The sequence below is a fragment of the Erinaceus europaeus genome, chromosome 10 (genome assembly GCF_950295315.1).
Source record: "Erinaceus europaeus chromosome 10, mEriEur2.1, whole genome shotgun sequence".
Taxonomy (NCBI): domain Eukaryota; kingdom Metazoa; phylum Chordata; class Mammalia; order Eulipotyphla; family Erinaceidae; genus Erinaceus; species Erinaceus europaeus.
In genome coordinates, this window is record NC_080171.1 from 31,667,895 (window position 1) to 31,684,818 (window position 16,924).

General features: G+C 38.6%; 1 protein-coding gene across 2 annotated transcripts in view; it reads left to right on the plus strand.

The window, feature by feature from the left end:
• Positions 1-16,246, plus strand: part of GKAP1 (G kinase anchoring protein 1) — an 81,737-nt gene extending 65,491 nt beyond the window's left edge. For both annotated transcript variants that reach the window (XM_060199511.1, XM_060199510.1), the window contains 5 exons: positions 3,051-3,148; positions 9,619-9,682; positions 13,593-13,663; positions 14,603-14,680; positions 15,927-16,246. In XM_060199511.1, the coding sequence (XP_060055494.1) occupies positions 3,051-3,148; positions 9,619-9,682; positions 13,593-13,663; positions 14,603-14,680; positions 15,927-15,974 (359 nt within the window). In that variant the 3' untranslated portion in view covers positions 15,975-16,246. The remainder of the gene's footprint in view (positions 1-3,050; positions 3,149-9,618; positions 9,683-13,592; positions 13,664-14,602; positions 14,681-15,926) is intronic.
• Positions 16,247-16,924: the final 678 nt, after the last annotated feature.

The window sequence follows — 16,924 nt, forward strand, 5'->3', positions numbered from 1 at the left end:
CTCCCCTGCAGGTGGGGAGCCGGGGTTCGAACCGGGATCCTTATGCCGGTCCTTGCGCTTTGCGCCACCTGCGCTTAACCCGCTGCGCTACACCCGACTCCCTGAGTAGTATTTCTTATATGTTAAATAATTGAGTTTGTAGCTTATTTACTTTCAGTTGTTCAAACGGAGTAAATTAAGAGTATATATAGTGTGTTGCCAAGGCCTCATTGGTTTGGGCTAATTTTTTCATAGTGGTGGGGGAAGAGAGACAGAGACTGAGACTCCAAAGCTTCCCCCAGTGCTGTAATATTCCCATGTGATATATATGGATTTGAGCCTAATCTGTGTGAATGGTAAAGCAGATGTTACCCAGAGTTGTCCTGCTGGCCCCAAGGGGGGGAGGGGAAGTGTGTTTTTGTTTTGTTTTTGTCATCACTGACATTTCACAAATGCGGGCTGACTTTTTTTTTTTTAACTTTTATTTATTTCCTTTTGTTGCCCTTGTTTTATTGTTGTAATTTTTGTTGTTGTTGCTGTGTTAGATAGGACAGAGAGAAATCGAGAGGAGGGGAAGACGGGGAGAGAAAGATAGACACCGGCAGACCTGATTCACCGCCTGTGAAGCAACTCCCCTGCAAGTGTGGAGTCAGAGGCTCGAACCAGGATCCTTATGCCAGTTCTTGCACTTTGTGCCATGTGCACTTAATTCGCTGCAATACCACCCTACCCCCTATACCTCAGCTTCTAATTACAACATTTCTTTATGTCATTTGTTTCTTTAACTAGAGATGTTAAAGTTCCCACAAGGGTAGGTTATCTGTTAGTTACTCACCATTGTACACTTAACACTGAGCATTTAGGTATTTATTGAGTAAACTGGGAACAACTTAAGTGGCTACAATATTCATTTCATTAGTAGAACCAAATCATTTTATTGAAGGAAATAATGATATATATAATTATATATATCATATCTATATCTATCTCTCTCTATGTATGACAGTTGTCACATGAGTAGTGTTTTAACTCCCTGTGAAAGGTATTTCTCATCACCAATTGATGTCTCTCCATCATTGTTCACTGGGTCTCTCATGCCTTCTTAGTCCCCTCTCATCTCTTATTTAGAATCCTTAGGGGATTTGCTGCAGTCTTCCACAGAGATTGTCACCCAAAACAATATATTTAGGATGTTTATTTCCAAATATAAATACTATTCCAAAGTCCTGATGTTATTCTAAAGTTACGCTAATACTTGGCAGTAATCATATGTATTTCATTTGCTTGTAATGTACGTAACAACTAGGTAACGTAGAAATGGAAATGTAAAAAAAATAAAGAAATGGAAATGTAGGGAGTCGGGCGGTAGCATAGCAGGTTAGTGCAGGTGGTGCAAAGTGCAAGGATCGGTATAAGGATCCTGGTTCGAGCCCCTGGCTCCCCACCTGCAGGGGAGTCGCTTCACAGGTGGTGAAGCAGGTCTGCAGGTGTCTTATCTTTTTCTCCAACTCTCTGTCTTCCCCTCCTCTCTCCATTTCTCTCTGTCCTATCCAACAATGACAACAACAATAATAAATACAACAATAAAACAACAAGGGCAACAAAAGGGAATAAATAAATAAATTTTAAAAAATAAATAAATGGAAATGTCATCAGAAGTTTAAGGTTTTGAAAATGAGTTAAAAGGGGGCCGGGCGGTAGCGCAGTGAGTTAAGTGCAGGTGGTGCAAAGTGCATGGGCAGGCATAAATAAGGATCCTAGTTTGAGCCCCCTGCTCCCCACCTGTGGTGGAGGGGGGGTTCCCTTCACAGTTGGTGAAGCAGGTCTTTAGGTGTCTGTCTTTCTCTCTTCCTCTCTGTCTTGCCTTCCTCTCTCCATTTCTCTCTGTCCTATCCAATAACAGCAACAGCAATGATAACAATGATAAACAACGGGGGGGACATATAAGGGGAAAATAGCCTCCAGGAGCAATGGATTCGTAGTGCAGGCATTGAGCCCCAGCAATAACCCTGGAGACAAAAAAGATGAAAGAAAGAAAATGAGTTAAAATAGAGGCTGGGGGTGGCACACCTGGTTGAGCACACATGTTACAATGCACAAGGACCCAGTTTTGAGCCCGCAGCCCCCACCTGCAGGGGGAAAGCTTTGCAAGTGGTAAAACAGTGCTACAGGTGTCTTATTTGTCTCTGTCCCTCTCTACCACCCCTTTCCTTTTCAATTTCTCTCTATCTCTATCCAATAAATAATAATTATATATATATATATATATATATATATATATATATATATATATATATATATATATGGTACTAAAAATAAAATGAATTAAAATAAGCATTTTTCCCTCTAGCTTTTTACAAAGAAATATTGTAAACTTGGGTGGAGGTAGATATCATAATGGTTATGCAAAGAGACTCTCAAGCCTGAGACTCTGAAGTCACAGGTTCAATCCCCTATACCACTATAAGCCAGAACTGAGCAGTGCTCTGGTAAAAAAAAAAAAAAAAAAAAAAAGCATATATATATTAAGCTACAGGGGCCTAGGTGATGGTGCACTTGGTTGAGTGCACACGTTATAATGCACAAGGACCTGGGTTTGAGCCCCCAGCCCCCACCTGCAGGGGGAAAGCTTTGTGAGTGGTGAAGCAGAGCTGCAGGTGTCTCTTTCTCTTTAATTTTTTAATTATCTTTATTGGCTACAGACAGCCAGATATTGAGGAGGGAAGGGGGGTCATAGAGAAAGATAGAGACAGAGAGACACCTGTAGCCAATACTGCATCACCACTTGAAAAGCTTTCCCCCTGCAGGTGGGGACTAGGGGCTTGAACCTGGGTCCTTGCACATTGTAGCATGTGCACTCAAACAGGTGCACCACCACCTGGCCCCTCTTTTTCCCTCACTTATCTCCCCCTACCCTCTTGATTTCTGGCTGTCTCTATCCAATAAATAAAGATGGGGGAAAAGAAGGGGAAAAAAAGAGAGGGATAAGAGAAAAGGAAAAGAGAAAAAAATACTGTAAGCCAGAATCAGCAGACTATATCTTTAAATAGTGTTTTTCTCTTTTCAGGAAGTAGTTCTGAAAGATGGAAGAATTGAAAGACTGAAGTTGGAACTTGAAAGGAAAGATGTTGAAATCCAGAAGCTAAAAAATGTGATCACTGAGTGGGAGGTTTGTATTTATTCATTGTTATAATTGAAAAGAATTCTATGAAATTGTACATCTTCTGGTTTTTCATATATGTGCATTCAATATTTGATGTTACTTAGATTCAAAACTCAGTGATAAACTATGAGTGATCATATGATTTATTTTTTATTATACTATATAATGGCTTGCCTTTTTATTTTTAGACTTGTGCATTCTATTTTTTCTTCTTTATAGGGATTAATGGTTTACAGTCAACAGTAAAATACAGTAGTTTGTACATGTGTAACATTTCTCAGTTTTCCATATAAAATCTAACCCCAACCCCCTCTAGGTCCCTCCTCTGCCATTATGTCCCAGGACCTGAACCCTCCCCACCTCCACCTCAGAGTCTTTTACTCTGGTGCAGTACACTAACTCCAGTCCATAATCTGCTTTGTGTTTTCCCTTCTGTTCTTTTTTTTTTTTTTTTTAAGATTTTGTTTATTAATTAGAAAGATAGGAGGAAAGAGAGAAAGAACCAGACATCACTCTAGTATATATGTTACCAGGGATCGAACCCAGGACCCCATGCTTGAGAGTCCAGTGCTTTATCCACTGAACCACCTCCCAGACCAGATCTTTTCTTATTTTCAACTCCTGTCTGAGTGAGAGCATTCCATAGTCATCCTTGTTTTTCTGTCTTATTTCACTTAACATGATTCCTTCAAGCTTCATCCAAGATGAAATGAAGAAGGTGAATTCACCATTTTTTAATAGCTGAATAGTATTCCATTGTATATATATACCACAACTTACTCAACCGCTCATCTGTTGTTGGACACCTGGATTGCTTCCATGTTTTGTCTATTACAAATTGTGCTGTTGGGGTTGGGTGGTGGCATACCTGGTTGAATACACATGTTACAATGCACAAAGACCTGAGTTCAAGCCCCCAGTCCCCACCTTCAGGGGGAAAGCTTCATGCGTGGTAAAGCAGGGCTGCAGTTGTCTGTTTCTCTCCCTTTCTCTCTCTATTTTGGACTGTCTCTATCCAATAAATAAAGATAATTACTAAAAAATTTTAATTGTGCTGTTATGAACATAGGTATACACAAATCTTTGTGAATGAGTGTTTTTGGTTCCCCAGGAGAGGAATTGCAGGGTCATAGGGTAGGTCCACTTGTAGCCTTCTAAGAGTTCTCCATAGGGGTTGGGCCAATTTACATTCCCACCAGCAGTGCAGGTCCCTACAACCTCTCCAGCATTTGTTGTTGCTAGCTCTTCTGATGTATGATATTCTCACAGGAGTGAAGTGGTATCTCATTGTCTTTATTTGCATTTCTCTGACAATCAGTGACTTAGAGTATTTTTTTCATATGTTTGACGGCCTTTTAGATCTCTTTCTTGGTGAATATTCTGTTCATATCCTCTCTATTTTTAAGAAGATTTTATTTGTTTATTAGTAAGAAAGATAGGTGGAGAGAGAGAAAGAACCAGACATCGCTCTGGTGGTACATACGCTGCCAGATATTGAACTTGGGACCATATGGTTGAGAGTCCAATGCTTTATGCACTGTGCCACCTCCTGGACTACTCTTCTCCCATTTTTTTTTTTTTTTTGGTTTTTTAAATTTTTTTACATTTATTTATTTATTTTTCCCTTTTGTTGCCTTTGTTGTTTATTGTTATTGTTATTGCTGTCATTGTTGTTGGATAGGACAGAGAGAAATGGAGAGAGGAGGGGAAGACAGAGGGGGAGAGAAAAATAGACACTTGCAGACCTGCTTCACTACCTGTGAAGCGACTCCCCTGCAGATGGGGAGCCGGGGGCTCGAACCGGGATCCTTATGCTGGTCTTTGCATTTTGTACCACCTGCACTTAACCCGCTGTGCTACGCCTGACTCCCTTCTCCCCATTTTTTAATTGAGTCATTTGCTTTTTTGTTACTGAGTTTGGTGAGCTCTTTATATATTTTGTTATAAGCCTCTTGTCTGATGTATGGCTTGTAAATATCTCCTCCCAGTCTGTAAGGGCTCTAGTTTGCTATTTTTATCATTTTTAAAGTACCTGGGTAGTCCGGGAGATGGTGCAGTGGATAAGGTGTTGGACTCTCAAAGAGCATGAAGTCCCGAGTGCAATCCCCAGCATCACATGTACTAGAGTGATTTCTGGTTCCTTCTCTTTCTCCTCCTGTCTTTCTCGTTAATAAAATCTTTTTTAAAAAAAATGAAGTGCCTGGTATATTTATAGGCACTCAGTAAATGTTGGGCAAGTAAATGTTTATCAAAAAAGAATGTTGCATGAGATGAATAAAATATTTTAAATATATATATATATATATATATATATATATATATATATATTTACTTATTAGCAAAAGAGGAGAGAGAAAGAACAAAGCATTACTCTGGCATGCCAGGGATAAAACTCAGGACCTCATGCTTGGGAGTCCAGTACTGTATCCACTGAGTCACCTCCCGGGGCCTGAGAAAGTTTGGTTTTGTTTGTTTGTGTGTTTTGTTTTGTCTTCAGGGTTATTACTGGGATCCCGTGCTGGCACTGTGAGTCTACTGCTCTTGGTGGCCATTTTTTTCATTTTTTTATTTTGATAGGACAAAGAGAAATTGAGAGAGGTGGGAGCAGTAGAGAGGGAGAGAAAAAGATAGATACTTAGACACCTTCAGACCTCCTTTGCCACTTGTGAAGCATCCCCCCTGCAAGTGGGGAGCCAGGGGCTCAAACCAGAATCCTTGTGCTTCATACTATGTGTGCTTAACCCGGTGAGCTACCACCTGGCCCCATTTTTTTTTCTGACCATAAGGAAAAAGAGTAATGATTTTAACAAGGATATGAAGAAATGTGGAGAAAATTTTTACCTTCCTTTAAGTGACATTAAATACCTTCACAAAATTGTATAACCACCACTGCCACTTTCAGAACTTTTTACCACCTCAAGTAGAAAGTCACTACCAATGAAACAAATACCTGTTTGCCCTTTCCCAGCAACCTCTTGTAATGTCTAATCTCTATTACTTGCTTATTCAGGTTACTTCATTTAAAAAGCATTATACAATATTTTTCCTGTGTGTCTAGCTTGTTTCACTTACTTTAATGTTTTTGAGATACACTCATGTTTCAGCATGCACCAGGATTTCATTTTTTCTGGTTGAATAATATTCCATGGTATATAGATGTGCACATTTGTTTATTCATTCATCTGTTGACAGGCACATTGTCATTTTTTTTTTTTTACCTACTGTAATACTGCTGTGAACATAGTATCCTATGTTCACAAAGTTCCTGCTTTTAAGTATACTCCTAAAAGTGGAATTTCTGTTAAATCTGTATTTATTTTTTTGAGGAACTATCAAACCATTTTCCCTAGCAACATACCATTTTACATTCCCATCAACAATGCATAGGGGTTCCACTTTCTCTATATCCTTGTTAAGATTTGTTAAACAATTTTTTTAAATTATTTACTTACTTCTGTCATAGCCAGGCCTTCACTGCTCCAGGTTGAGATTTTCAAATATAAACAGAGACAGGGTGGTTGGGCACCTGGTTGAGTACACACATTAAGTGTTCAAGTGTTCAAGTCCCTGGTCTCCACCTGCTGGGGAAGCTTCATGAGCCATAATACAGTTCTGTAGATGTCTTTCTCTTTACCTCTTTATCTCCCTTTCCTTCTCAGTTTCTCTCTGTCTCTATCAAAACAAAGAAAAAAAAAAACATACAAAGGGAAAAGCTACCACAGCACTGAAGATACCTCCAGTGCTAAGGGGCTGGACTTCAACCTGGGTTGTGCACATCACAAACAGACACACAATCCAGTTGAACTGTTTTGATAGCCCTATGCCATTTAGCTATAAACTGTTAATCTCTTCCTCATGGTTAAAAAATCTCCTATGCAGAGACAGGCTGGGAGTATGGATAGACCTGTCAATGCCCATGTTCAGCGGGGAAGCAATTACAGAAGCCAGACCTTCCACCTTCTGCACCCTATAATGACCCTGGGTCCATACTCCCAAAGAGTTAAAGAATAGTAAAGCTATCAGCGGAGGGGATGGGATACAGAGTTCTGGTGACAGGAACTGTGTGGAATTGTACCCCTCTTATCCTATGGTCTTGTCAGTGTTTCCTTTTTATAAATAAAAACTTTTAAAAAAAAAATCTCTTATGCATTGCAAGCATCACTCTTCTTTTTACTAACACTGACTCACCAGTCATGTATACCAGGCATTTTCTCTGGGCACTATGTTTGCAATGATGAAAAATAGAAAGCTCTGCCTGTGACAGTTGCCACATTTCCCTTCCTCTTACCATGCCTTTAAGAATCACTGCTGTAGGTCAGGGAGATAGATCAACCTCGGAACACAGGAGTTGTGTGCTTGAGACCCCAAAGGTCACAGGTTCATGTGCCATGTGCCAGGACTACGAGGCAGTTTGTTGTCTTTCTCTGCCTCTCATAAAAGCAGAGACCACTTGTATCCCTTCTTATTCTATGGTTTTGTCAATGTTTAATTTTTTTAATCATTCCTACTGAAATCTTTTTTTTTTGTCTTATACCCACCCATTGCCTTATCAGTTATATTTTACTTTGCTTTTTTTCTTTAGCACTTAAAATGCGTAAATGCAGGGAATAGAAACAAGTTATCAAGAAGCCCACAATCTAATGAGACTATAGACATAGAAAATTTCAGTGCAGTACAGAATTTGGAACGGAGATCTATCAAACTGCTTTAGAAACAGAGAGATGGGAATGAATCTGTTGCTATTTGGAAATTGTAGGGGTTTCACAGAAGAGAAAGTGTTTTCAAGTACAGAGAACATATTGAACATTAAGAAAATGGAAAATTGGGAGTCGGGCTATAGCGCAGCGGGTTAAGCGCAGGTGGCGCAAAGCACAAGGACCGGCATAAGGATCCCGGTTCGAACCCCGGCTCCCCACCTGCAGGGGAGTCACTTCATAGGCGGTGAAGTAGGTCTGCAGGTGTCTATCTTTCTCTCCCCCTCTCTGTCTTCCCCTCCTCTCTCCATTTCTCTCTGTCCTATCCAACAACGACAACAACAATAATAACTACAACAATAAAACAACAAGGGCAGCAAAAGGGAATAAATAAATAAAATAAATATTTAAAAAATAAAAAAGAAAAAAAGAAAGAAAAAGAAAATGGAAAATTGTAGATGGTGAGACTGAAAATGTTGGTTGGGGTAAGAATTTGAAGGTGTTTGGATTTTAGTAAAAATGCAGTAAAGGTTTATAAAAATGAAATGATATGAAAATTGCTTTATGCATATAAACTGAGGCCTGGAATAAAGATGGTCTGGTAGAACAGTTACTAGGTTTTTAGTATACATGGAAGAGCATATTTTGAACTGATTTGGGGAGTGAGAACTAATAGATCCCAGTTTGGACATGTTGAGTTTGAAGGGACCGAGGAGATAGGTATTGATGCTTGGCGTGCAGTTGGATTTAGTGGAGCTACAACATAAGTGCATTTAACTTTTAAGTACTCTTTTCATGAAAATAAAAAACTATAAGGGTTCTGTAGGGTCAGCAAAATAGCTCACTTGGATAGTTCTGCTATGCCTTGTGCATGAACCAGATTCAAGCTGAGCCCCCACTATACTGAAGGAAGCTTAGGTGCTGTAGTCTTTTTTCATGGTTTCTGCCTCAAGAAAGAGAAAAAGAGGGAGAAGGCAGAGGTAGACAGCATAATGGTTATGCAAAGAGACTCTCATACCTGAGGCTCTGAAGTCTCAGGTTCAATCCCCCCCACCCCAGTACCACCGTAAGCCAGAGCTAAGTAGTGCTCTGGTTAAGGGGGGGTGGGACAGGTTTCTCAAATGGTGAAGTATGGCTACAGGTGTCTCTTCTCTTCCCCACCCCTCTCAATATCTTTGTCCTAGCTACAAAAAAAAAAAAAAAAGAGAGAGAGAGAATCTATTTTAATTTATTTATTATTTTGTTTTACTTTTGCTCAGCTCTAGGTTATGGTGGTGCAGGGGATTGAACCTGGGACTTCAGAGCCTCAGGCACGAGAGTCTCTTTGCATAACCATATGCTATCTACCCCCACCCTAAGAGGGAGAATCTAAAGGGGTTAAGAACATCTTTGTCACCTGCAGGGGGAAAACTTTACGAATGGTGAAGCAGGGCTGCAGGTGTCTCTGTCTCTCTCCCTCACTATCATCCCCTCCCTCTTGATTTCTAGCTGTCTCTATCCAATAAATAAAGATAATAAAAAAATAAAAAAGAACATCTTTGTGTGAGTCAAGCTCTGTTGTCTATCATTTATATTTTTGAATTTTATTTTATTTACCACACATTGATTGGCTCTGGATTATGGTGATGTGGGGGATTGAACCTAGGACTTCGGAGTCTCAGGCATCAGAGTCATGGCATAACCATTGTACTATCTACCCCTACCTAATTTAATTATGTTATTTGTGATTAATAGTGTATTAATATAATTCACATTTTAATTAATTTTTTCTTTGACTATTAGGCTAAATATAAAGAAGTAAAGGCAAGAAATGCACAGTTGTTGAAAATGCTTCAAGAAGGTGAAAGTAAGTGATTTGTGTATTTTTAGCAATTGAAGGTTAATCTGAATGTTTACATGTAATTTTCCAAGATACATGATTTATCAACTAAACAAAATCAAAATATCTTTATAAATTGATACTAACTGAATTGATGCTAATAATTTTCTTAGAATAAGTTACAGTATGTTATGTATTATACAAATTTGTAAATGGTAGTATAAAAGAAACTCTTGAAATTTCATTTTTCGTAAATGACTAGACTATATTTAGAAGGAAATTAAGAATAACACTTGCTTAAGATTCTGCTTTTTAATTAGTAAAGAAAGCCTATTTTTAGGTGTTCTCTTTTTCTTTCTAATTTTCTCTCTTTTATCTCTCTAATTTTCATACTTTTGCTCTAAACATTTTGGTGGTAGGTCACCAACAGGAAGCCAAGGAAATCAATAAGAAATTTTTAGAAATTACAGGATTAGGGGGCCGGACAGTAGCGTAGCGGGTTAAGTGCACATGGCACAAAGTGCAAGGACCAGCATAAGGATCCAGGCCTCAGCAGTTCCCCACCTTCAGGGGAGTCACTTCAGGCAATGAAGCAGGTCTACAGGTGTCTATCTTTCTCTCCCCCTCTCTGTCTTTCTCTCCCCCTCTCTGTCTTCCCCTCCTCTTTCCATTTCTCTCTGCCCTATCCAACAATAATGACATCAATAACAACAATAATAACTACAACAATAAAGCAACAGGGCAACAAAAGGGGAAAAATAAATAAGTAAATATTTAAAAAAAAAAAGAAGTTATAAGATTAGGAAAGCTGCCCTATGAAGCTTGCCTCAGATAAATTCCTGAATTTATATTCCTAATGACACTTATTTTGAAAGCTCTGTGAAAAATTTTCACTCATACCTTTGAAGAAAGTATGTATTATTTTTAATATGAAGTTTATTAAAAGAAATCATAAATCATTAAGGATACATAAAGAAAATGAGAAAACTTCCTTCAGAATAAACAGTACATAGGGTGCCAGGCAGTAGCACACACAGTACGAAGCACAAGGACCCATACAAAGATGTTGGTTCCAGCTCCCAGCTCCCCACCTGCAGGGGGATTGCTTCACAAGTGGTAAAGCAGGTCTGCAGGTATCTGTCTTTCTCAACCCCCTCTGTCTTCCTCTCCTCTCTCTATTTCTCTCTGTCTTATCTGACAACAACAGCAATAATAACAACAACTATAACAATAAGGGCAATAAAATGGAAAAAAATGGATGTCGGGAGTAGTGGATTTGTAGCGCAGGCAGGCACCAAGCCCCAGCGATAACCCTGGAGGCAAATAAATAAATAAATTCATGTTTCCAAAATAAGTATTATATATTAACAGTCATCAGTTCTCAGTATGTATAATTCTGAGGGTAGAGGAATAGAAAATAGAATTTGTTGAAGTTCTTGTGTTGATTCTTCTGAGACTTTAACTTGTTTTGTTATAATGATATTTCACCTCACAGCATATTAAACTATGAAAAATAAATTTAAATTAATGCCTTAACTAGTAGTCCTGTTAGTATCAGTACTCATATATTTGAACATTTTCTCTTTTACTGATTTTATTAGAGATTGACATATTCAGTCTCTCAGCTTTTTCTCAAAGTTGAGGAATTTATTTTTTCACATGCTAGCTATTACAAGTTGAGGAAATTGCCAAACAAAAGGAGATTGTTAAAGTTTAGTAAGCATGGCCTGGGGAGACAGCATAATGGTTATGCAAAAGACTTTCATGCCAGAGTCTCTGAGATGTCAGGTTCAATCCCCATAAGCCAGAGCTGAACAGTGCTTTGGTAAAAATAAAAATAATAATAATAATAATAAATAAAGTTTAGTGAAAAATAGGAGCTGAACTGTAAATCACTTGGTTCTCCAAAGAGTGAAAGAAAATATATCTCTAGACAAATGAATAGTTCTAAGAGACTACATATACTACTTGATCAGTTACGAGCTACATTTACTTAACAGTACTTTACTAGTGTAAAAGTCAAATAAAAATAAATTTGTGTGGGGCCAGGAGATAGTTCACTTTACCATGCCTGATTACCCAGGTTTGAGCCCCTGGCAACCATGTGGGAGCAGCATGCAAAGGGAAAGGTCACAAGTGGTGAGTGGTGCTATGGTGTTTTTAGCTGTCACTTTCCCTGTCTCTTACTCTCTGTCTGGAAAAAGAAAGAAAAGGTGTCCACTGGGAGCTGTTGATTTGCATAAGCATAAAGCCCCAATGAAGAACTGAGAGGAAAAAAAGGATATCATCAGGAGTTGGGCAGTAGCACAGTGGTTAGCGCAGGTGGCACAAAGTGCAAGGATGGGAGTAAGGATCCCAGTTTGAGATCCAGGCTCCCCACCTGCAGGGGAGTCGCTTTACAAGCGGTGAAGCAGGTCTGCAGGTGTCTATCTTTCTCTCCCCCTCTCTGTCTTCCCCTCCTCTCTCCGTTTCTCTCTGTCCTATCCAACAATATCGACATCAATAATAACAACAATAATAACTACAACAATAAAAACAAGGGCAACAAAAGGGAATAAATGAATAAATATTAAAAGTATATCATCATTATCATCAGCATGGTTACTATTTTGTGGGCCTTAAGTATACTTAATAAAACAAACCAGAAGCATTCCATATTGTTTTAAGATCTTACTTTCAATCAAAGTATTTAATCATTTTTCTATGTGAATTCTTAAATTATCTTGTTCCTGGACCTCTTTAGATGGACAAAAATTAGGCCGGAGGCGGGGAGTGGCGCACTGGGTTAAATGCACATAGTAGTACAAAGCATTAGTATCCCAGTTAGAGCCTTTGGCTCCCCACCTGCAGGAAGGAAGCTTCACAAGCAGTAAAGTAGTTCTGTAGGTGTTTCTCCCTATCTTCCCCTTCCCTCTCAATTTCTCTCTGTCCTAAAAAAAAAAAAAAAAAAAAAAAAAAGGCCAGGGAGGTGGATGAACAAATAATAAATATTTTGTGGTATCTGTACAATTCGTATTTTGTCAATACATAAAAGTTCCTTTTGGGGGCTGGGGAGACAGCATAATGAGAAGACTCTCATGCTTGAGGCTCTGAGGTCCTAGGTTCAATCCCCAGCACCACCATAAACCAAAGTTGAGCAGTGTTCTGGTCTCTCTGTGTCATTCTGTGTATATCTCTTTCATTAAATAAAAATTAAAAAGAGCTAAAAAAAATTTCCAAGAAAAACTATTGTGTTGATAGTAATGGCTAGATTTTACTAGTGAGAAATGAGAAATACACACCGTCAAAAAATATATTAAGTATGAAAACAACTGGAACCAGGTGGTGGCGCACCTGGTTAAGCACACACATTACAGTGCACAAGGACCCGGGTTCAAGACCCCTGTCCCTACCTGCAGTGGTGAAGCAGTGCTGCAGGTGTCTCTCTTTCTCTTTCACTCTCTATCACCCCCTTCCCTCTTGATTTCTGGAAAACAACTAACCTTCCCTTGATTGAATCTTGTTTTGGTTCACTAAAGTACTGTTAAACAATATGAGTGATAGGACAGGGGGAGATAGCATAATAGTTATGCAAGTTATGCCTGACATTCCAAAGCCCCAGGTTCAATCCTCCATACCACCATAAGCCAAAGCTGAGCAGTGCTCTGGTAAAAAATAAATAAAATAAAATAAAATAGGGGCCAAGTGGTGGTGCCACGCACCTGGTTGGGCGCACATGTTACAGTGCGCAAGGACCCAGGTTCAAGCCCCAGGTCCCCCCACCTGCAGAAGGAAAGCTTCACGAGTGGTGAAGCAGGGCTGCAGATGTCTCTCTCCTTTCTCTCCCCCTTCCCTCTCAATTTCTGGCTGCCTCTATCCAATAAATAAATATAATAAAAAATAAAATAAAATGCACAATATGAGTGAAAAAATAACCTGATTGTTTTTCCCTTACCAGTGAAAGATAAAGCAGAAATACTTCTGCAAGTTGATGAATCACAAAGTATCAAAGATGAACTAACTATACAGGTAAGGAAAACTGTGGAATATATTGTATTGACTTCTAAAAACTATTCTTTAGTCTTGAATTATGAAAATGGACAAACAAAAATAGACATCAACATTTCAAGAAAGTGAAAACATTTAATGCTTCATTATTATTATTATTATTATTATTATGAGATGGCTGATACCTGAAGATTTTGTCTACTGTACTGAGGAGGTAGGTATTCCTGGAGGATGGGGGAAAGTAAAATTGTATCTTAGTTGATGTGGACTGTGAATATTTGATAGAAAGTTCAGATAGAATTTATCTTGTTCATGGATTCGATTTTCTCCCTGTTATTCTCTTGCCTTCTCTTAGAATGATAAACTTAGAGGCCAGATGGTGGCACACCTGGTGGAGTGCACACATTACAGTGCATAAGGACCCCAGTTCAAGCTTCCAGTCCCCACCTTCAGGGGAGAAGTTTCACAAGCAGTGAAGCAGTGTTACAGGTCTCTCTCTCTCTCTTCCTCTCTCTCTCTCTCTCTCTCTCTCTCTCCTTCTCTCTCCCTCTCTCTCCCTTTCCTTTCCTTCTCAGTTTCTCTCTTGTCTCTATCCAAAATAAAAAAATAATAATGCTTTAAAAAATGGACTAATTTTATTATTCTTAACTATATATTTTTTTAACCAGAGCACTACTCAGCTCTGGTTCATGGTGGTGGGGTGATTGAGCCTGGGACTTCAGAGCCTCAGGCATGAGAGTCTCTTTGCATAACCTCTATACTATCTACCCCCGCCCTGAACAATGGACTTTTAAATGATGAATTTTATCTGTCTTCAATAGCTGAGCACAATGTCTAATTCAAATTGTGTAACTGGAGGGGGTTCTCTTATGATGCTGATTGATCTGTTAGTCAGAAATATTGTGAATATGAGTATTTGCCTAAAAGACAACACTCTTTTTACTGAATTCTTGGTTATAGGTGACTTCACTTCATGCTGCATTAGAACAAGAAAGATCAAAAGTGAAAGTGTTACAAGCAGAATTAGCTAAATACCAGGTATGGTTTTTAAAATATAGTTCTGTAAGTTTTTTTCATCAAAAATAACACATGAATTTATGTGAGAATAAGAGCTCTGGTAAACAGAAAACAAACAGAGCTTGGGGTAGTGGCGCATCTAGTCAAGTGCACACACTACAATGCTGAAGGACCCAGGTTCGAGCCACTGGTCCCAACCTGCAGGGGGAAAGCTTCACGAGTGGTGAAGCAGTGCTGCAGGTGTCTCTCTGTTTGTCTCTCCCTCTTTACCTCCCTCTCCCTTCTCAATTCCTTTCTGTCTCTATCCAATAGTAAATAAATATAATTATTAAAGAAAAGCAAAAACAAATAAGATGGAGTTTCACTTACACTAAATTAAATACAGAGATATATGTCACTAAGCAGTATGAAATATATAACCTATTTTTCAACCACTGATGGGCAAAATCATTTATCTAATGCTCCCTGCCTGATATGTACAAGACTAGGAAGAACTAAAATCTGAAATTGAGTTATGCAAAAGAACAGTGAGTTGTATTTCCATATTTTTTAATCATATGGATCAAATTAAGTGTTTAGCATAGTACTGGTCAAAATTTTTATTTAAAAAAAATTTGGTACAGTCCACGTGTACTCTAAATACAAGGTGCTGGTTCCCTTACTAATTCTAGATGAATAATAAGGACCAGGAGATAGCACAATGGTTTACACAACAGACTTCCTGTTCATGAGGTAGCAGAGGCACTAGGCTTAGTCATGAGCTCCACCATAAATCAGAGCTGAGTAGTACTCTCATTTAAAAAAAAATTTTTTTTTTTTGTGGTCCAGGAGGTGGCGCAGTGGATAAAGCATTGGATTCTCAAGCATGAGATCCTGAGCTCAGTCCCCGGCAGCACATGTACCAGAGTGATGTCTGGTTCTTTCTCTCTCTCCGCCTGTCTCTCTTATGAATAAATAAATTAAAAAATATTTATTTTTTTCTGAAACTTAGTTTAACCATTTGCAAAGATAATTATGTATAATATTTCAATAGCATTCAAATTTGTAACAGATTCAAAGAAGACATTGCTTTTGTCTCAGAAATATCTCAAAATGACATGATTCTCATATGTTCTTAAAAGGATATTTTCCCCAACCTGGTGGGTGAGGTGTATAGACACATATTGGGGAGGTGTGAAGCTGTACCCCTAAGACAACATAGACTTGTAAGACAAAGTTTCCTCAGTAACAAATATTCCTAAATAATTTGTACTGTCTTTCTTTACAGAGTGGCAGAAAAGGGAAAAGAAACTCTGAATCTGACCAATGTAGGTGATTATATTAACCTTTGAAGTCAATACAAAAATGGAAAATTTTCAGGGTTTTGCAAAGATGTATATATTTAATGCTGTGCAACTGCTAACCTGTGCAGTTTTTGTTGAAGAAGCTTAAAATGATTAGCTCACTAATGTCTATAATTGTATGTTCTTTTGGCTTAAAGTGTAAAGAAGATAAAGAGAATTCCAGCAGAATTCAGTGTTTGTTTACTATTCATACTTCTTATCACTTTAGTTTTTCATCAGTCAATAAAATTAATTTACTCTTCCATTAATGTTTGTTTTTTAAGTTTCAGAAACTGAAATTATTTTTGCCTATACCACAATCAATTGGCTCCTTTAAGTTCAGTGAATACTTACTTAGCACTTGCTGCATACTAAGCCCTAAGGGACGTACAAAATGAGTGAAAATCATTGATATCTTTAACTCGGGAGAGAAGGTGGGAGTAGGTAAACACAATAGCAGCAACCACCATACATCTAGAGTGTGGTAACTTTTTTTGTGAATTAACAACACTTGTATGAGGTCATATTTGGAAGCTTTTTATTTTTCCAGAGGTACCCAACTCCCCCAGCATTGTGTTTTTATGTGTTTATTTTATTTATTTATTTATTTTAAAAAGATTTTTATGGGGGAGTCAGGCGGTAGCGCAGCAGGTTAAGGGCACATGGCACAAAGCGCAAGGCACAAAGCGTAAGGATCCCGGTTCGAGCCCCTGTCTCTCCACCCATCGGGGAGTCGCTTCACAGGCGGTGAAGCAGGTCTGCAGGTGTCTTTCTCTCCTCCTCTCTGTCTTCCCCATCTCTCTCCATTTCTCTCTGTCCTATCCAACAATGATGACAACAATAATAATTACAACAATAAAGCAACAAGGGCAACAAAAGGGAATAAATAAAAAACAAAACAAACCACAATGTTGATGCTTGTCTCCAAAGCCAGCATTATATG